The sequence below is a fragment of the Oryzias latipes genome, chromosome 18 (genome assembly GCF_002234675.1).
Source record: "Oryzias latipes chromosome 18, ASM223467v1".
Taxonomy (NCBI): Eukaryota; Metazoa; Chordata; class Actinopteri; order Beloniformes; family Adrianichthyidae; genus Oryzias; species Oryzias latipes.
In genome coordinates this window covers 12,570,764-12,592,731 of record NC_019876.2, presented here as the reverse complement: position 1 = coordinate 12,592,731, position 21,968 = coordinate 12,570,764, and the positions used below count along the sequence as shown (strand labels likewise).

Sequence of the window (21,968 nt, the reverse complement as noted above, 5' to 3'; positions counted from 1 at the left end):
ACATACCTTTTTCTGACTTTGCAAAACGCGCAGCGCTTTTATTTTGAAGGTAAATCCACTGGATATCCGGTATGCTCCTGTCCTCAGAGTTTCTCAAGCTTAGAAACTGTCAGAAGCAGCAGCCCTGTTGAACTTCAGCTCTTCAAATGCCAATGTGCATTCAGCTGCTGTGTCTTTTAATTCACATCAGGCCGCTTCACATTTAAACGGCGGATCTTTCATTTGTGATGCTTGAAATCTTCTCAACGGCCTGCAGATTGATTTCTTACGGCTTAGTAACCGATTAAAGCAAAAAAAATTGGCATTGAAACAGCAGGAAACTGCCAAAGTTCATCTTGAATACCTTTGGGTTGTGTATATTTCATCCACAGCCCAGCCTCATTTGGGATGTGACCAGCAGAAATTAAGAACCGAGGCCGAGCTCCTAAACGTTTTCCCGTCAGAATGATCAAAAAGGCTCTTCACCTTTGTCATGTGGCCTTATGTTTTATTTTCCTCGAAATTACTGTGTAGGTTATTTAGCATGCATTGCATGAACATTATTTACAAAAAAAGTGTTCCGATTTCTCTTGTGTCAGTACTCCTATTGTATATTTTAGTATATATTTTTACATATGTTCTTGTAGTTTTCCAATGTTTATTGCAATCTGTAATCCAATTTTACTATGCAAAACTACATTGCAGCTTTAGCACAATATTTAATTTAGTTTAAGAAAAAGCAGCTTAATCTCAGTTTCTCTCAGTTTCATGTAGTGAGCTGCCTGGAAAACATGAAAACATGGTGACTCTCAGTTCTTTAGGTAGCTGGTATATTCTAAAAGGAGAAAATTCCAGATTCCAAAGAATCTCAAGAAATATGGTTTGGTTTTAAAGACTATGAGGAGAAAAATAGTAGTGAAATCAAAATTCTATTTGTATTTATCTGAATGTGCTGCTTTATTTCATGAGAAATGCCAAAGTAAACAGAGTGCTCCCTGTTCAGGCAGTCGCTTTAAAGGAATGCAGAGCATGCATGCATTTTTTTTTTTTTATTCAACCACATCCACTGTGGCAGAATTAGCTGTTTTCAGCTCACAGAGCCAATAAACTGTTACTGGCTGCTACTTGGAACAAAGCTAAAGGCAGAGCGTCTCCATTATTGGCTGCATGAGTGTGAGTCCCCTTCATTAAAAACAGCTTGTAATTATTGAACCTGCAATTTTCAGATGTCATGACACAAGTCTGCTAACACTTTAATAGGCTGCTAAATTCAAACATTCAGTAAAGATTGAACAAGGAGCAAATCTACTAACAAACAAAGCAATAGGTAGGCTGTAAAATAAAGATGCAAAGGAGAAAACATCAGCCAAAGCTTAGAAACATGCACATGAATTCACGTCACAAATTCTTTCACAACTTTGCATTAGATAAGAATCATGATATAGAGCAATTTACTAAAAACCCTCAGGAAATATGATATACACTCGTGAAGGTTTCTATCCAAAGAAGTCACATAAAAACAACACATCATCTGTAAAGATTCCCTCCTATCATCTTGTGATCTATTTTCATAGTGTTTCTGAATTATGACTTATGAAGTTTTTTTTATTTTTAAGGGAAAATCAAATAACCCATGTCCTTTTCTAGGACATAGTTTCTGCAGAGCGGCAGGAGTTTATTAGAACTTCACCTCTGAAATGTGGGACTGTTGTGGTGGAACAACCCCATCCCCCTTCCCCATCACTTTTGTGCGTATTTTCTACGTAAATAAGGCGCTCCTTTTCAAGCTGCATTTTTTTTCCCAACCTGATTCACGATTTGAAAAAGACATAGTCAGAAAAACAATTTGAAGCTTAATTTTCTTAAAATATGTCCTCTATCGTCAGAAAAATGTCACAAAAACGTGTTAAAAAACACCATTTTCATCAGAGTGGGTCTTTGAATGAATATGTCAACCATAGGAGTTCATAAAGGTAAACACCAAATCAGTCCTTTTCAGCATGGTGTTTTCTGCTCGAAGTTACACGAATTCATCATTTATTCACATGAAAAAGGAAAAAGAAGAGTCCTGAAGAGTGAAATATACAGGCACAAAAACCTTCTGTGCTTTGATTCACGCTCCACATTTTGAATGAAAACAAAAGTGTTGTGCTGCAGAAAAACAAGCCCACACCACAGCAGCAATGAGATTCACCTTGCAGCAGCAAATCAGGGTCTAACATTTGATGGACACCTCTGGCAGATTGTTGAACGTCACACAGCAGTTTTACGGCTATGTTTTGGTAAAAATGTAATTTCTTTTTTAGAACCACAGGGGGATTCAAACATCACTTTTTGAAGTACAATAGTTAAACTGAATACTTGGGAATATGTCGAACATTTTTCGTCTAGATATACATCATTTGGGGGAGAAAGCAACATCTACAAAATTCCACATCACATCTAAAAAAAATGCTCATGATTAGCAGTAAAACGTATTGACCGGGTTCTCCATTCGGGACAGTTTTATCAAACCCGCCATTTCACAAGTCCAATGGCTGCTCAGGAATGTTTTAAAAACGAAATTCCAGCTTTTCTTTTTTAGTGGCATGGGCACGTCTTCGATAAGTGCGGTCACAAGACTCCTATCAGACTGCTTAGTGTGTCCAGTTTCAGAATGTCAGCCTCCGTCTACACAATGTCAAGGAAATTTGCTCCATGAATACCCCTTTCTGCCCCTTTAACTGAGTTGTAAAACAAGGCTACCTCATACAATATTTATAATTTAGCATGCATTTTTAGTTGTGTATATGGAATGAATGCAGTTTAGCCCTCAGCCCACTGGACAACCAGGCATCCTGAAAGCTTCAGGAAGTGGACTATCCAGTTTACAAATGATTTTGTAGATTCCCTTCTTCCAGCAGGGGTCGCTGTCCCTCCCAGTCCAAATAGCTGAGTAGAATTCTCTCAGGGCCACTTCAGACACCTCCAGAAACCGCTCAGGAACCTAATAAAAACAAACCGAACAACAGAGCACAGAAGATTATTTACCTTATTTATCACCATAAATTGCATTCTCTGCACGTTTTGATTCTTTCTATATCTTTTTTAGGAATGGGTTAAACCGAGAATATTTTTTCTCTCCATCAAAAGCAATGGAACAATTAAAATTCAGTGCACTGGCAAAAGTTTTGAACTCTTTTGTGTGCAAAGGTCCTTTGGGGAATGAAGAGTGCCTTTGATGTGCTCCCAGGTTTTACTCTGGTATTTTTTCCAGCTGTCAGAGCAGAAAACCCGCACAGACCTTCACCCATGAGCCCCTTATCCACCATAAAGACAGGATGTGACACAGGTGCAGCTCTTAACACAGATGGGAAATATCAGCAAATGCAAATACAAGTTTACACAAAAAAACTCTGCGTCATTTTCGAGATTTTCATGACTTAAAGACCCACCCCTATCATGTTTGTATCTATTCTAAAAGCGTTTCCAGTGGTCTTTTAGGATTTTTGTACATCACATCTTTGTCAAAAAGTACTTTTTTCAACCGCTCCTGATTCACAACAATTGAATCGGTGAGTTCAAAAGGGGCCCAAGTCCACAATTTTTCAAAATAGAGATATTATATGTTCTATGGTCTTCAAGGGAAAAGCTGTCTGATTATGTGCAAAAAAGTCCCAAGTCTGTTGTAATGTATTGACTATGCTTGACATTTAAAATGCATTAAGTACAAGAGGGGCCCAAATCCTGGAGTTGGGCCTCTCTTGCATGAGTTTAGCTTTATCCCATAGATGGCAGCACTAGTTATCCAATATGGCAGCGCCCCTGTTTAATTCAAGAAGGGCCCAAGTCCAGAGACTTTAGTTTGCTAGTCCTCCGAAATTCTACTAGTGAAGTGCTTCATATTATAGCATTAGTAAGCTATGAACTGGTGCTAAATCTGGGTTAAGTATTAATCATTTGGTGTAGCCTCCCTTTAAGCCACGCAATTAAAATCATTTCCTGGAAAAACAAACCTCTTGAACTTGTCTGTGATTTTTTCAGACATAAATAAACTCGTATATTCGGTATTTTCCAGTGACGTGCGGTGAGGTCGATGGCTGGTGAGGCACTGAATCCTCTGGAGTCAAGTTTTACAATGAAAGAACTAAATATTTCACCATTCATCCAACACTAGCTGACAGCTTTTAAAATACACACAAGAAAGTATTTGTCCTACAGAGGATATTTCTGTTACAGACATGGATAGAACACTCTTTGTGTATAAATTATTCATATGTACTGTAAACAAATTAAAGTATAAAGATGTGTTCAGCACACATTTGACCTTCAGTAACTATTTCTGGCATTTTTCCAACTCAAATTCTGGTGCTTTAATCAGTTATCAAATGTTGTCTGTGAAAATGATCATAAAAATAAAATAAATAATTTTACTTGCATTTTTTTTTAACTTACTCCCATGTTATTTAAAAAAAACAAAAATTGAAAATTATGTTTGGCCTTACTTGTTGAGTCCATGCTCTGATCCTTCTCCACAAAAAGCTCTATGATCTGTTGGAAAGTCTTCCTTTAATTTATAGAAGTTTCTCTCTCAATGGTGAAAGACGTCCTCAGTCTACGGTACCAGTTTAGCTACAAAGCAGCTGTCCGCTCACGTCTGTCCCCTGCTGGTGAGGCTTGCCTCACCTAACGCCTTTTCTGCAGGCCTATAGCAGTGTTTTTAGCGCACGTCTCTGTTAACATTGAGCGCTGCCATCAGACACGAGGCACAGCGCCTCAGAGCCTCACCCGGAGTTTCCGCTCCGTCTGTGATCGCGCAACACTCAAATTCAGCTATTTTAACCTCAAAAACTGTGGAAAACATGTTGAGTTGACTGAAAATGTATATTTAACACAGATCAGTGGAAAATAATATTTACTTAATTTACCTTTTTCTATTTTATCACGATTATGTCAGGTGAGGCTGTGCCTCACTTGCCTCACCTCACTGGTATTTTCCCACTAACAATCGGTTGCCCTATAGCGGTTGTTTCCAACTAACGACCACTAGGGGGCACTGTAGGTGTGTTTATCAGTATTTGTTACTGAAAGCAGCACAGAATAAGAAGTCCAACACAAACATGGATTGTTCTCCTCATAAAATCTCCTCTTAAGATGTTTATAGTTTTTATTTAAATATGACGTGTGAATGGCATTTGGCGTGAACGCAGTATTACACCGATCCTGGTAGATTTGTCCAGAAGGTTACACTTTTCTCCCGCAAGTGAGAAACTGATACTCTGGAGTGACTTTTTTCTTATGCATTATTTTGTTCCTGGAAAATTAATACAGTCATTTAACTAGAAAATATGTGGTGTTTATATTATGTTGATAAACTATAGTGCAGCAAGTTTAATGTCTTCATTTAGTAAATAATAAGCGTATCTTTTCCTCCAGTGTTTTCTCTTAATCTGTGTATTGTGCTGCTTCTCACCTGGTAGACGTTACTTTTGTTGTAGTGCATGTTCAGTATGCGGTACAGCTCAGTCTCTCGGCCCACTCGCAGCTGACTGTCTCTCCCCAAACGCGATGCACCTTCCCTGTATTTCAGAGTCAGTTCAAGATTATTGTAACAGTCCCCCCACAGAGAAGCAGCTTTTTATTTGTGCGCCAAAACCCACCGCGTGAGGGCCTCGCGGACCGCCTGGCGAGCGAAACGCTCCATCTGGATGTAGAAGAACTCCCTGAAGTTGCTGAACCACTTGATCATCTGGGATGTGACGCAGCGGTTAAACTAGACAGACACCGGGAGAGCACACGAGCAGGTGAGGACAGCAAAAATTAAATGTGTTTGGGTTGACCATCTTTAAAACAGCACACAGGGGTAAAAGTGATCGCACAAATCGCAACATTCACTGCTCGTGTTTAAAACACGTGCGCTCCCCATTTCGCATCAATCGGCCGGTTAGCTCAGTTGGTTAGAGCGTGGTGCTAATAACGCCAAGGTCGCGGGTTCGATCCCCGTACGGGCCACATTTTTAATTTTATGTTTATTTATAATCTAATCTTTGAATGTATTTCTCGTGAGAAATTTATTAATAAATATGTATTTATAGTATTTTCTATTTTTTTAATTCTATGCATTTAGTTGGTGGCTTTTCCTTTCTTATCAGTTGCAACTCTGTTTTTCAAGATCATAATGCGTCTGTTTCCATTGTTTCTTAAGTTTTCAGTTTAGTTTAGTTTAGTTTTCAACAATGAGTCACAAACAACAAATCACCTCAAAATACAAAGGTGGAAAAAATGGACACCCCGGAAACAGATGCTTATTATTAGGGGTCAAACGTAAAGCATAATAAATAAATAAAATGATAATATAAGATTTTGGTAATATTAGTGGAAAGTGTTAGTATATACGTTTATAAACTTATACAACGTAAACTCAGATGCATATCCATATATACGTCACAAACAGGGAACGGCAGTAAGTGGTTTCAGCCGCAGCAACATTATATACAATAAGTTGACAACAATTGCAATTTCAGTCTCCTTTTAAAAATATTTATTGTAGCAGACTGTTTAACATTATTCTCTTAATTAATCAAAGTTTGTGGGCCTCTAGTGCAGACTGAAAAGCTGGTACACTGTAGCTTCCTATTTTTCCCTTAGCATATGCTTTCCCCTGGTGTCCTGGTGGTATGAGGTCACACAAATGACCATTAAATTTGTTAACAACACTGTATATTGCACATGCATTATGACATGTATCCGGTATCTTAAGTAGGCTGTATCTGTTGAAGAGAGGATCTGTTGGGGGATTTGGGATGGACCAGGTTATTGCTCTTATGGCTTTCTTTTGTGTAGTCTGAAGTTTTGCAGTGTAGGTAGAATATGTGTTATTCCATAAGATATTAAAATAGTTCAGGTGAGGCTTAAACAGGGATCTATACAATGTTAGCATATTGCTCTCTTCCACATATATAACTCCTGAACCATTGAAGTGCTAGTCCCCTGATACCATAATGCATTAATTTGCTGAGTAATATTTCATGATCAATAGTATCAAATGCCTTTGATAGATCCAAAAAAACACCAATACCATATTCACCTCTTTCAAAGGCTGTGATAATTTTTTCCACAAGATCTAAGATGGCCATACACATGGTGCTGTTTTTCCTAAAGCCATATTGTTGAGGCACTAATGAATTGGTATTTTACCAAATAGTCTGTCAATCTTGAATACACAACTCACTCAAATACTTTAGATAGAGTTGGCAGTATTGATATAAGTCTGTAGTTTTGAACATCGATTTTGTACCTAGAGTTAAATATGGGTATTATTTGAGCTATCTTGGTCATTTTAGGGACTTTGAAATGTATCAATGAAAGATTAATGGCAGAGGTTCTGCGATTTCATTTACTATGGGTTTAACGATATTGCTACTTATGTTATCAGCACCAACTGTGAAAAACGATCTTGGCTCGTTTATGATATTTACCACATCTGTTTTACAGGTGGGTTTTAGGAAAAAGGGAATTTGGATAATTACCCTGACGGTAGAATTTGTAATTGGCATCACCTGGTGGACAAATTTTTGAGAGAGACTTTTCCCAACTTACCAGAAATAATTGTAAAAAATATCAGATAAACTGAGGTTATTTGATTGACTTTGCTCTAAGACATCAGGGAACACTGTAGTTTTTTTTCTACGTCTGAGAATATCATTCAACACCCTCCGAGACTAATTTGATCCCCCGAGGCATTATTAAATTTGTATAGTAAAATAATTTTGTTTGCTTATTTGTAGTTACCAGTATTTGAAATGATTGAAAACCTGAAATTCATTTAAAATAATTACGTTTGAAATGTAACTTAAAATTGATGCTAAATTAAAAGACATGAAAGAAAGATGGAATCTTATCAGAATCTAGAAAACATTTGTTTTAAATTTCTCCTTTTATTCACTACTATTCTTGTTTATTTTTGTCATGGTTGGTACTTCATGTATGTCATGTGACCGCGTAACCCTTGTGCTATCCTAGGCTTTTTGACATTGGGAGTTGGGTCATCTAGACCCACTAAACAGTGCGTTGAACCTTTTTTCTTCAATGATTTGTGATCTTCACTGGTGTCCATGGATAACATGAAATCTTTCCACCTTTATCCACCTTTGTCATGGTGAGAATAACACGTCAAAGTAAGGGTGGGGTCATCTAAGATAGCACAAGGGTCACTTAGTTAGAGCATGGTGCTAATGATGCCAATGGCACAGATTTAATTCCTGTACAAGTAAATTATTGCTCATGAAAAATTGGCTTATTTTGTTGTAAGAAATTTTTTTGTTTTTGAGCTTATTTTACATCTACCGCATTTTGCATATTATTTGTATTATTATTATTATTACCGCTTGCCAGGCGGTCCGCCAGGCGGTTCACCAGGCCCTCATGCGGTAGGTTTTGGTGCACACCAAAAAACTCTTCTGTTCTCATTTTTCTTATTATTTTACAAGTTTATTCTCATAAAATTACAATGTTTCTCAAATTTTAAAATGTTATTCTTGTAAAATATCCGCTTTTTCCCCCAATAATTTTACAACTTTATTCTCATACATTTTTGACATTTTTGTTATACTTTTACAACTTTATTCTTGTGTATTAATTGAATTTCTTTCTTTCTTGGTGGCCCTGATACTCCGTTGTGGTTACTTGACCGTAGCTTTGGCGTGAACACGGTTAGGCATGAACAAACGCACCTTCACGTCTGGGAAGTAGGTCTTGAGTGTGTTGGAGCTCGGGTAGCGTGTGTAGAAGAACATGAGCTTGGCCTTCTTCAGATGACAGGGAGACAAACCCTCCTGGGAGTACACATGAGCTCCGTTAAGGAAACACACACGTCCCTTTAAAACACAAAAACGTACACCTCACTCTGCATGCCGATAAAAGGATATCCCCCCGCCGGTCAAATAGAGCTCTCCTCCGTCCACTACTCCTCCCCCTCTCACACCTCCATCCCCCCTCACCCCCCTTTCCCTCTCTCGACCTCCGTGACGCACCAGCAAGGGGTCCAAGTGGCTGAGCAATGAGAGTGGGGGGAAGGCCGGGGGAGAGGAGAACTCCAGGAAGGAGTCGGGGCTCAAATAGTCCTTACGTGACGGAGGGAGGTGGTGCAGCTGAGGGTGGGGGAGCGAGCGGGAAAAGAGCTGCTGCATGGAGTAGTGGAGCAAAGGGAGGGGGAGAGGCGGGGGTGGAGGAGGTGGAGGGGCAGGGAAAGAGGAGGAAGAAGAGGAGGAGGATGAAGGCGTGTGGAAGGAGGAGGAAGGGTCCTTGGGTTGGGGTACCGAGGGGATAAGCGGAGGGAGAGCAGAGGGACGGGGTAACGGCGGGTGATGCAAGGACAGGTTTGGTTGAGGCGGGTGGAGGTGAGTCGAGAGCGGCGGTCCGAGAAGAGGGTGTGGCTTTCGTGTGTCAGGTGACCTGTGAACGGCCAAGGGCATCGATTGATCTGGCTCGGAGCGCAGGGGCGGTCCGGGAGGAAGGCTCAACTTCTGAAGCTGCTTCTCTCCGTCATGTCCTGCCGTTGCATCGCCCTTCCCGCCTGGCACTTCCTCCTGCCTCCCTCTGGTTAAAAGCCCCACCCACGCCCCCCCGTCATTGCTGCCATCAAGTCCAGAATCCGGTTGGTGAAAGGAGATGCTGGCAGGAGGAGAGGAAAGAGCGTGATCCGTCATCTCTGTGTAAAGGCGCAGAACTCGATCGATGACGCGCGCCACGGCGCTCCCCAGCTCCAGCTTCAGTGCCTGAGCAAACTTCTGACCTCCTTCCTCTCCCTCATCTTCCATCCCACCATTCCAGTCTCCTCTCAGCAGTTCCCTGCAGTCCATCCACATCCCCGACCCCTCCATTTCACCCTCCAACCTGCTTGCTCTCCCTCTCTCCATCCTCAGTTCTCTGTCTTCTTTCCGCTTGTGGAAGTCCTCAAACGTGGAGGCAGCTAAAAGGGAGAAGGTCTCCTTTTCCATCTGTCCACCATCAATGTCCTCTTCATCATACATCCCTCCTGTAATATCCTCCTCGTCCTCCTCTGTCATCTCCTCGTCTCCTTCTCCTCCATCGCCCTCTCGGCTGTTGTCGTTTCTCTGCTTTGCTTTCTTCTCCTCCTCTTCTTCTCTGTGCTTTTCTCCAAAGGCCTTCCACACTCTCTCCTGCAGGAGCTGCAGTCTTTCTTTCGCCTCTTCCAGCTGTTCCTTCAGCTCCTCTTTCTCTCTCCTCTTTCCATCACGTCCTCCTTCACGCCTCTTATCCCTCTCCTCCACCTCCCCGTCTCTCAGCTTCATCCTCTTCATTTTCAGAGCGTCTTCGCTCCAGTCGGCCCCGTGCCTCTTCTTAACCTGCAACAAGTTGTCTTTTCCTCCCTCCACCGGCCTTTCCTCCCCTCCATCTATGTCCTCATCAACTCGTCTGACTGTGACTCCATCTTCTTCCTGCTGTCGGTTTACAGAGAGGATTCTTCTAGGGCCTCCTGGCTGAAGGAGGTGGTGAATAAGAGGGAAGCCAGGAGGTCGAAAAGCATGAGTGGAGCGACCGACGCCGGGTTGAGGATGAACTCCATGATCTGCCGAGGCGAGAGCGGGAGCAAAAGCTCGAACTGGCTGGGACGAGTCATCAAAAAGATCTGAGGGGGAATTCATTTCTGCAAAGCGAAGGGAAAAAAAATCTATTAAAAACACACTTAACCATAATCTCAAACACGATTAATGCATGAAAAGGAATATTCTGGCTATCTTTTGATCTATTGTAAAGCCATTCCCATTGGTCCCATGATTAAGCCGTTTTAGCCACATTTAGTTAAATCTGTCCTTTTCTAGGACATAGTAACAGTAGAATTTCCCCTCCCAGTTTCTGAGAGCTCTCATTTTACAATCTCTCCTGGTAGCTTCCTCACGCCCCCAAGCTAACATTAACGGTGCAACATTAAATGGTGAGAAATTCTGGAGCTATCCAGCTGTACAGTTCTGATCGAAATGCCACTTCAGACGAGGAAACAAAGACGTACATAGATCTAGTAATTAACAAGCGGATATATCGGAATTAAGCGGAGCAGGGAGCTTGTGTTTTGCCAATTCTAGGCTCTACATCACTGCTACAAGCATTTTTCCAAATAAAAATCCTTTTCTGATTAACAATGACTTGAATAAGAAAATCCCCAGAAACGCAATATTTTATATATATATATATATATATATATATATATATATATATATATATATATATATATATATATATATATATATATATATATATATATATATATATATATATATATATAAATATATATATATATATATATATATAAATATATAAATATATACACACACACACACACACACACATACATTGTAGTGGTGGATAAAGAACAGAGGAAAGCCGTTGTGGTGGAAGTGGCAGTGCCAAGCGATGTTTTTTTTATATATAAAATACCCTATGCTACCAGGCATGTGACTAGTGTTCAGGAACACCGCTTTAGCCCACAGTGTTCACACAGGACAAGAAGGGAGGTGATTCCCCTTTTTCCTTTGTAGGGCATGTCTGCCACCTACAGTTGGAAGAGGCTTAGTGCCAAATGTCAAAATGAATCTTGCTCCAGGCTTTTTTCTTCAAAGCTCTATTCCGATAAATGAAAGACTCTGTGCCACATAATCCCCGCTGGGCTCAAATTGCAATTATTAATTTCTCTTCCGTGATCAATTTTCAAGCGGTTGGCACTTCCGTGAATTAAAAGGGACGCCATCCATATGTCACTAACAAATCTGACCCTCTGATTGGTCATGATTGGCATTCACACACATAGACTTTTCATTGAAAGTGGCGGCTTGAACGGGTGATGCAGAGGGCCGTGTGAATCTAACTTTAGTGTTCTTTTTTTTTTACGTATATAAGTTGTGCGATAAATAAATCTCAAACCTCGATTCAAAAGTTTGTACCCCAGAAATATGGGTCCCTACTGTCATATTAGTGAACTGACCTCTCGATAATGTTGTGACTGCAGCACGATTTCTGCTTGCCTGGATAACAAACCAGGTCACCGGTCAATCACAGGACACAGCCACTTCCACTCTGATAGGAGAGCTGCAGAGCTGCGCAGGGAAAAAAAGTGTTAAAAATCCGTCCAGATCCTGCTCAGAGTTTTGGCAGATTTCAAAGACATTTGGGTTTGGGACGCTGGAGCTTGAATCTAAGACAACACATGAGAGAAAAAGGGGGTGTCACTGCAGGATGACAGCTGGAGAGAGGGGGTCAGTCTACCCTCACATCTGGCCACATATCGGCATTCATTTTGATTTCCTGCGTGCTTCCTAAATGGGCAGTTTTTTTTTCAACCGCACAAAACGAGTTGCACAAAAAGTGTGCACAAAAATCACCAAGTTCTGTCATTTGAAATGATTATTAAAGCCTCAGGAGTGCAGCTCCCTCGACCACATGCCCATCTCTGTTTTTTTCTATTCTTTCTAACATTATCTCCCATACGCTGCCCCCTTTTTCCTTCCTCCCCCCCTTCATCCTCTGTTATCAGTTCAGGCAGCTTGTTAAGCACTGTTTGATCAGAGTGTTTACCGTCAGAAGAACACGCACGCCGCCGTGCACGTACCTATACACAAAGAGGGGGGAAGAGGATTGAGAGAAGGCTAACAATGGTCAATGGTTTTTGTGGAGTGAACGGCATCTATGTGTGTGTCCGTGAGATAGATAGATAGATAGATAGATAGATAGATAGATAGATAGATAGATAGATAGATAGATAGATAGATAGATAGATAGATAGATAGATAGATAGATAGATAGATAAAACATGGTTTCCCTACTGCAATAGGAATAGAGAGAATAATCCTCCTATAAATAGCTAAATATCAATTATTCAAATGCCTTGTCCTCTCAACTATAATACAGCCCAGATGGCAAGCCAACCAATGCGCTTATATCAGGGACAGATTAGCTTTTCAAAGCCAGCGGAAAGCTGCATAAAATATGAGCACTGAGCAATGAAAATGAAAGCTATTAACCACTAGATTAGGCTTTAGAGGGATGCTCTTGGACTGCTGGAGCCTTCAAATGGAAAAGTGAAAAAAAAGGTGCAGACACACCAACTGGGCTGACTGAAATAAGATATGTCATTAGTAATATTTGGAAAATTACAGACAAACACACATCTCTAAGTGGAAGACTTTAAAAGGATTATATATCTGGCATAATACATTTTAATACAAATATTTTGCTTAAAAGTCATTGAAACAAATTCAAAAATATTTATAAAATCACATAAAAATATAATTACACATTCTCCCCAATAATGTCTATTTTTTGAGGCCTAAAGTGGAAACATCTGCCGGTTCAACAGCTCGCGCGCGCCCGCCCTAGACTTAATTAGCATCGGTTTGGACTAATGTCGCATCTAAAAAAAAAACAAGAACACGTATAAAACTGAGCCACGCGCCTAACCCTCGCGACTCGTTTGATGTGGACGGTGTCCTGGCGGAGCTGTAAGTTGTAAATTGAACTCACTCTCGGGCACACACGGCGGAGATTCCCGAAGATTTCCGAGTCCTGGTTGTCTCCGAAGGTTTCCGGGACCGGCCTGGCGGAAAATTTCAGAAAGGAGCTCGCGGCTCGTGTCGTGAAACGCCTCCTCTCTCTCTCTTGCCTCGCGCAGGTTTGTCCTCCCTCGTCAGTTTGGCTGGCATCAGCCTCACGCGCCGCTGCCGGAGTGGAGTGGCGCGCGGGTGGGCGGGCGAGCGGGCTCGAGAGCTGCCCGTTCCCTCCCATGTTGGCATGACCCCCAAACAGCGCACACAAACTTGGACTGGACTCACATCATTTCACTCTGTACTAACTAAATATTTTTAATTTAGAGGTAGAACCCCCTAAAAAAAATGTAGCAAACTTCTGTTATGCAGATATGGACAAATGTAGGTAAGCCTCTGTTAATGAAAGAAACCCCCTCAATGGTCAAATACATACTTTAAAACAGAAAAAACATTAAGGTGAATTCAATTTAACATAAAAATAGCTTTATTGAAAATTCGCTTAACCTGGTCAAATGATGGTAAAAAGAACAAGGGTGTAACGATTCATTTTAACAACGATTTGATTCAAATCATAATTTGTGGTTGACGACATGAGTCATAGTCCTTATCAGATCATTTTGAATGATGTGATTCACTGACAAAGTCGATCCAGGATATCTTTTGCCAAAACTTGAACCAGTGGGGCTCAGATCAACACCTGGTACTGAACAGTGCAGGTGAAGTTTTCCAGATTTCTTGAAAGTGTAAATTAAATATGTGTACAAAAAAACAAGTAAACATTTTAGTCTCATAAAGTTCTGACCACTGTTGTTTTCCCACATCAAAATAACACAAAGTATTAGAATATTCTACCACACTGTATGGTCACATGACTTTGCTAAATTCAAAGTGTTTCCACACATTGGACTGGAATGATGGACAGATCCGTTTTTGCTGATGCCACACGTGTGTTTTCTGCTCTGATGCACTTGGTCGCTTTTACGTTATGGTCAAATAAATCTACCGTGTCTCAATCCAAATGGTATTTTCCAATATTGATAAAAATGATTTATTTTATTTTGAAACAATTTTACAATGGGATAGCTTGATTCAACCAAACAGATCGATCTGAATGGATCGTAGGAATATAAATCGAGGAAGTCCAATAGTCATCACCCCTCCATGAGAGCTGTTAGATCTTCTGAAATAGAAGTTTTAGGGCAATGGCCAGTTTCCTCTTAAGATGTTTCTAACCCTTGTGCTATCCTAGGCACTTTACTGTTGGGAGTTGGGTCATCTAGACCCACTAGACAGTGCTCTGAACCTTTTTTCTTCAATGATTTGTGATCTTCACTTGTGTCCATATACAAGATGAAATCCTCTTTCCACCTTTATCCACCTTTGTCATGGTAGGGAGAACACGTCAATGTAAGGGTGGGGTCATCTAAAATACCACAGGGATTACTTCAGTCATTATTGTTGGATTCTATTTCTTTTTCCCTATGATTTAAACACATTTGATCAAGTTTACGTCAAATATAGTTCATTTCTTTTATTGCAGAATGATAAATAGTCCATTGATAGAATAGTGATAAGGCGTTGTAGTTATTGATTAGCTTGCTCCCATTGGATAAAGGAGGCATGAAACCAAAATGCATTGTAGTTGTAAATTTCTCTGACATGCAACTGTGCTTTTTTCCTAATTTAGGCTTAGTCCCCTCTTGATACGACTTGAAGTCGTTCCTAAAGTTCAGTACCGGTACCTGTTGCAGATTTCTCTTCATTTATTCCTTCGCTTGTCTTTCAAAGCAATCAAGTGCAACATCTGAGTAATGCCCTTTACAGTCTGCCCCCCACCCTCTCGCGCTTGTGCTTCTCTCCACTTCTGATTAAAAATGGTTATGCACCGAGCAAAAGGTCGCAGTTGTTATGGAAACAAGACTGGAAACAAAAAAGCTGGATACGCGGGCACAGATGGAGTGAAAGTGGGGAGAAACGCACGTCTAAATAAATATGCAGAGAGGAAGAGAGGGTAGGGGAAAAAAAGAGGGAAGCGAGAGAGGTCTGGATAAATAGAAACATACGCAGCGGCAGGAGGGCGAGAGGCGGCGAGGTCATGAAACGATGGCTCCATCTGCAATAATAAATAACAAAAGATATTACCTGGGTTTTATTATTCCAGGAAGGAGATTGAGGAACAAAGGTGTGTTTATGTGCACAGGGATAGCTGGAGATGGCAACTGATCGCAGGAGAATACTAAAAAGCACAAATTGCACGAAAAAAAGTGCACTAAAAAGCCTGAAAATGTGTGGCTTTGTGTGTGTGAATGCCCGAAAATCATCCCTCTGAGGGCTCATAATATGTTAACCACTCAGACTAACACCAGCGTCAAACAGACACACATACTTCAGCAGCAGCAGCAGCAGCACAAATAGGGTATCTCACAGTGAGAATTAGAAACAGGAGAGAACGTGCAGGAGGAATAGGGAGGAAAAGAGATTATAACAGGACAGACAGATATAAAAGGATCAATAAATGGCATAAAGTGTGTGCTCATTGATCTACTTACAGCAGGAATGTATGGGTCTGGGGGGGGGTGCAAAAGGCCTGGAGCAGAGGGGTGCAGCAAGTTAGAGTGGAAGGGAGAAAAATATAAAAGCTAATCATTACTGTTTTCACTAAAAATGAGGGTAATTTCCCCACAGAGAGAGCTGTCACCCAGCCTGTGTGTCAGTGCAATCCATTCCTTTTTGCAAAACTATTGCTCAATTTAAATAAAACCAAAAACTCACTTTGCACCAGAGGACAAAACACATCAACTGCAGTTTTTGAACCGAGAGGATTTTTGTCCGAAATATTCTCTGCGTGACTTGGTGAAGCTCAAAGGGGGGGTTGAAAACTGAATTTTTGGCCTCACTTTGACGAAACTGCTGAAACAAAACTGCAAAAGAATGCTAATGATGTGAGCCAGGAGAGCTGATAAATTGGATTTAGGTAAAAAAAAAACGTATTTGTGATAAAACAGGTTGTGTGTAACCCTTGTGCTATCCTAGGAACTTTAACATTGGGAGTTGGGTCATCTAGACCCACTAGACAGTGCTCTGAACCTTTTTTCTTCAATGATTTGTGATCTTCTATGGTGTCCATATACAAGATGAAATCCTCTTCACCTTTGTCATGGTAGGGAGAACACGTCAATGGAAGGGTGGGGTCATCTAAGATAGTAGCACAAGGGTTAAGTGGAAGTTACATAAAGGGTTGTGGCTTGTTAACATTAACTGTATACTAGAACTGGACTATGATATAGTAAGAAAACTCCTAAATCCTAAATATACTGCAGTAAATCTCTCCTTTGCTTTATTATGCAGTCTAATTGGAGTGGTTTGATGAAATGAAGTGTTTTACTCATTTTGTTGTTCAACATGGGTTTTTCTTTCATTCAGTAAACTCAATCTTACAGGGTTTTTTGCCTTTTTTCATAGAAATAACCCACACACATTTTATTTTGTCTATTCTTTTAATTGTTATTTCAAAACTAAACTGTAAAAGTTACCGCTGATGGTTATTTTCTTTCTTAATGTGCATCTTGAATAGAAAAATATGATCAATAAACTATTGTACTGTTTTGATGTATAGATCTGGTATTCAAATTTGACTCCTTAACAGAAAATTTCAAACAAAAACTCAATTGGTGAAATCACAGAATTTCTGTTCTTTCCCACCACTGGAAAAAAGAAGGTACTGCACAATCTCTGAGCTTGTTTGAAGGGGCAGTCTAAACATCATCTGATCTATTGTAAAAGTGTTCCCAGTGGTTTGTAACCCTTGTGCTATCCGTGGCACTTTAACCTTGGGAGTTGGGTCATCTAGACCAGTGTTTTTCAACCTTTTTTGAGCCACGGCACACTTTAACCTTGACAAAAATCCCGCGGCACACCAGCATCCAAAAAAAAGAAAAGCAGTAATTTACGGTCTGTATTGATCGACAGCCCCCCCCCCCCTGCTTTAGAAACTGTTTGTTTATTCGTTGAGGTTTCTAGACATTTCACACGGACGACGCGGGGACACTGGCCCTTTAAGCCAATGCATCATGGGAGATGTAGTGTGAAAACTGCCGAAAAAGGGCAGAAAGACTCGCGTCTGTGAGCTTCATTGTTTTGTTCACGGTCTGACACGGTCTGACACCGGACTCTGGGGAAAGCTACACCGCTAAAGACGAGCTTTAGCTGGTATTTTTGTTAGAACTGAGCGACTTTATGAGCAGAATTAAGAACAAGGAACTGAAGACATTAACCACTTCTGATTGGTCAGACTGATGACATGTGATTAAGCCTTCAACAATGATTGGCGGAGACAGTTAAAGGGGCGGGACTTTTCCGCAAACCACTATAGCTGCAAGTAAATCGCGGTACCGTATTCTTATCAAAATGTCTTTAATAGAATCAAATAAACACAAAGAAAAAGTAATTTTAAGATCTTTTATATTCCTAACTACTCAGTGTTTTATCAGGGCCTGTTTGGATGAACAAAGAGCTGATTTCCTGGAGATGGAAAATGTTTTTAGATCAGTTAATGATTAATGAGGGCAATTTCCCACGGCACACTTGACCATCTCCCACGGCACACTAGTGTGCCGCGGCACACTGGTTGAAAAACACTGATCTAGACCCACTAGACAGTGCTCTGAACCTTATTTCTTCAATGATTTGTGATCTTCACTGGTGTCCATGGATTACATGAAATCTTTCCACCTTTATCCACCTTTGTCATGATAGGGAGAACACGTCAATGTAAGGGTGGGGTCATCTAAGATAGCACAAGGGTTAATTATGATTAGAATATTTTTAGCCAAAATCAAAAAACCTGTGTTGTTTTCTAGGACATAATTTCTGCAGGGCGGCAGTAGTTGTGGACAGGACTGTGTGAAGCAGGCTCCACTTCCCATCACCCATTTGTTTGCACGCTCTTCCAGCGTATTGTCTACGTCACAAATACAATCTCTCATCTGCTCCTGATTCACAACGAATTGAATGAAGAAATAGTTATAATCCAGTTTTAATCTTAATTTTCTTCATATACAGCCTCCATTACGAGAAAAAGGCTACAAGAACATGTTAAAAACACCATTGTCATTGGAGTGGGTCTTTTATTCTCACTGTGACAGATGAAATAAATGAGTATTACCCTTTTTTGTTTGTAATGTGATTGTATTTAGTTAATATTCAGACCCTGTGAGACTAATAACATGCATGAAGATGGACAGAAACTGGTTAACAGAGATGGATCGGCTGGAGCCGAGCATGAGGCTGACAGAAGGAAAGAGAATTAGTGTTTTTATGTGAGAGATGTGTGTGTGTTTGGGGGGGATGAGAGACATAAGTGTGCGCAAATAGCTGTGGGCAAGGTGATGGAGAGAAACAAATGGACACAGAGGGATAACAAGCTCATGGAGGATGGATGGTGCACATGTGTCAGAGAAAGAGAGGAACAAAAAAAAAGGAGAGATGTGGAGGGAGAAAGGAAGCTGAAAGGATGACAGCAAAGCCGACGAGGAAACGGGGGGAGAGTGCCTGTGTGGACGCGTGAAGGTGTTACCACGTTTGACGCTGACCCAATGGGCATGTAGGTCACAACGGTCCCTCGGAACGCCTGCGTGGATCCGTTAGTGTGTGTAAACAGAAACTCAGAATAGACGCGCAGAGTTGGTCTACAAGAGTGTGTTTGGTCAGGGGTTGGAGAAGCAGTTTTTCTAGCCGCTAGGACTCTCACCCTCTCGTGTGCACCCACACATCCAGCTCCGGTGCACGCCAACAGCTGCCCTTCATGTCATACATGCACACTTAACACACACGTAATTATGCACAAACACACACATCTCTTTCTTTTGATCTCTCATGATAACACACACACACACACATCCAAGCTATTATGCTCTCAGGCTGGAGTGTTTTGATGGTATAATTGCAGTGACCAGTGAGGAGAAAGACGGAGGGAGGGATGGATGGATGAGGATGGAGGGAGAGGAGAGTGCTGACACTCTCAGCATGCTAATGTTGCGAGGCTGCACCCCCCCCCCCCCTCTCCTGTCATCTCTTTGTCTCTCCATCTCACATCCTCTGCCTTTCACAGGTGGGAAGGGATGGAGTGAAAGGCAGAGAGGAAAAGAAGGGATATGTAACAGAATAGAGTTATGTTATCTCTCGCCCTGCCTGCGGTTCCCTCCATCTACTGCAAGCACCCCCGTGGTGGTCAAAACAAAGCATGAGACAGAGAGAGAGGGTCAGTTTTTCCACCCCTTTAACAATAGTAGGATGATCTCTGCTTATCCCCTAATCTCATCTCTTCTTTTTTTTTTTTTGCCTTCCTGTTATCTCTTTCTCCCTCATTCTGTCATGTGGGGGAGCCTTTTCCTCTCGCCAGACCTCCCTTTTTTTCAACTGGTTCCAGTCCTCTATCCCTTTCTCCTCTCCGGAGAAGGGATTCTGCTGTTTTGGCAGCCGTCTCTTCCCTCCTTTTTGCAGCGTCCTTCTCTTTTACATCAGCCAAAGTGCATTGATGGAAATACCACCATAAAAATTGACTTTACCCACTTTTAAACATTTTATGGGCTGACTGGTAACTTTAATTTAGTTAAGAGTGAGAGAAGGACAGATGAAAAATTTTGTTTTTTAAGCAGCTGATTTACACCAAACACTTGCTTCCATTTCTCATGAAATGAACCCAAAGATCTGAAACATTTTCTTCAAAAAGACCATTCCTCTCAAACATTGTTCACGGAGTTGTCTAAATCTGTGATGGTGAGCACTGGGATAATCCATTTCACCTAACAGGTGTGCCATATCAAGATGCTGATTAGACAGCATGATTATTGGACAGGTGTGCCTTTGACTGGTCACAACAGAAGGCCACTCTAAAAATGTTCTCTTTTATTTTATTGGGAGAGTCTGGGGTCTCTGTTAACTCATCATCATCTGGTGTGACCCCATTTGCCTCGTGCAGTGCAACATCCCCTATCATTGGAAAGAATTAAACTAACAGTTAACAGTTGCCCGTACCACTTGAGGATGTGGCAAATTCAAAACAGCATCTTATCTGACCTGACCTGGAGAGGATTATTCATGCTTTTATTTCTCGTTTAGTTTTGTAATTTTGACCTGCAGCATCAGTCACTGACCGCAAGGACCATATTGTTTCTACAGTTGGAAAGATTTCGGCGCCATTCAGTGAAAATTTGACCCCCGCCACATACTGGAAAAGCCACCAAAATGTGCACACACCTAGGATAAATTGAAAATGAATCTTCCATCGCTTATGGGGCCAAAAATTTTTTATTTCACAATGCAGTTACGAAACAAAAACACACGTGTTGGGGATATCCCAGGAGAGTCGGAAATCATTATGTGACGGCCACACGTCCTACGACTCGGCGGCCATTTTGTGGCGAACTCTGAGTATTGCCGATTTTTGTATTTTTCCACAATATGGGAAAACTACAATTTTGTTTGACCGATTTTCACGAAATTGCACAAACTTGCTGCCAGCTCTAGTCTACAAACACCACAGAAGTGTCATTGATGTTTGACCTTGGGAAAAGGTCGCCATCTTGCATTTTGAAAAAAAAGCACTCCTAGCACCAGATACAAACGAAAACTCATACAAGGGATTTTTAGCGATCGTCTCGTAACTTCTCAGGCATCCATAGCAATGTACTGTGGACAAAATGTTTGAATTAGAAGTTGCAGATTTTGAATGGTGTGCGTGTGGCGAGATAGCAAAAGTGGCTTTCTGTTAGAACTCTAATGTTTTTCAATGGAATACTGTGAAAATTTACTGTGTGCATCCATGTCTGGAACTGAACACATTGAAACACACTGGATATGCCCATATAAGGAATGAGGGTGTGGTTAGCAAAAAAACTCTGTTGCTAAGCCACATTAGCATAACTAGCATAGTTAGTATAACTAATTATTATTAATTAGCATTTTAAGCAATGTGTTTTTCTGAGTCAGTTGATGATGCCGATTGTAATGCTAGCACTTTTAGCCACATTAGCAAAACTAGCATAGTTAGCATAATTAGCATCTCAAGCAATGTGTTTTTCTGAGTCACTTGATGCTGATCGCAATGCTAGCTTTTTAAAATTTAGCACAACAAACATAGTAAGCATGATTAGCATTTTAAGGAATGAGTTTTTCTGTGTCAGTTGATGATGCAGATAGCAAAGCTAGCACTTTTAGCCACATTAGCATAACTAGTATAGTTAGCATAATTAACATCTTAAGCAATGTGTTTTTCTGAGTCACTTGACGGTGGTGATCGCAATGCTAGCTTTTTTAATAACAGCACAACTAGCATAGTAAGCATGATTAGCATATGCAGCTTTGACTAGCCTTGATCAAAGGTGGGTGGTGAGAGCAGCAGTGCTGCGATGGCAGCGATGGCGCAGCGATGGTGCGTAGAGGCGGGAAGAC

General features: G+C 41.0%; 1 protein-coding gene and 1 non-coding gene across 4 annotated transcripts; one reads left to right on the top strand and one right to left on the bottom strand.

The window, feature by feature from the left end:
* Positions 1–909: 909 nt before the first annotated feature.
* Positions 910–13,751, bottom strand: LOC101170794 (prospero homeobox protein 1). Of its 3 annotated transcripts, none has more exons than XM_023965928.1 (7): positions 13,495–13,750; positions 11,960–12,071; positions 8,886–10,627; positions 8,691–8,798; positions 5,619–5,731; positions 5,432–5,537; positions 910–2,965 (listed from the first exon to the last, which is right to left on the bottom strand). In XM_023965928.1, the coding sequence occupies exons 3-7, from the start codon at positions 10,623–10,625 to the stop codon at positions 2,792–2,794; spliced, it is 2,241 nt and encodes a 746-aa protein (XP_023821696.1). In that variant the 5' UTR covers positions 10,626–10,627; positions 11,960–12,071; positions 13,495–13,750; the 3' UTR covers positions 910–2,791. The 3 variants fall into 3 exon arrangements, with proteins under 3 accessions (XP_023821696.1, XP_023821698.1, XP_023821697.1); XM_023965930.1 differs by having other exon boundaries at positions 8,691–8,792; positions 8,991–10,627; positions 13,495–13,748; XM_023965929.1 differs by lacking the exon at positions 11,960–12,071 and having other exon boundaries at positions 13,495–13,751.
* trnai-aau lies at positions 5,897–5,970 on the top strand. The gene has a single exon. It is a non-coding gene; the product is annotated as a tRNA-Ile (tRNA).
* Positions 13,752–21,968: the final 8,217 nt, after the last annotated feature.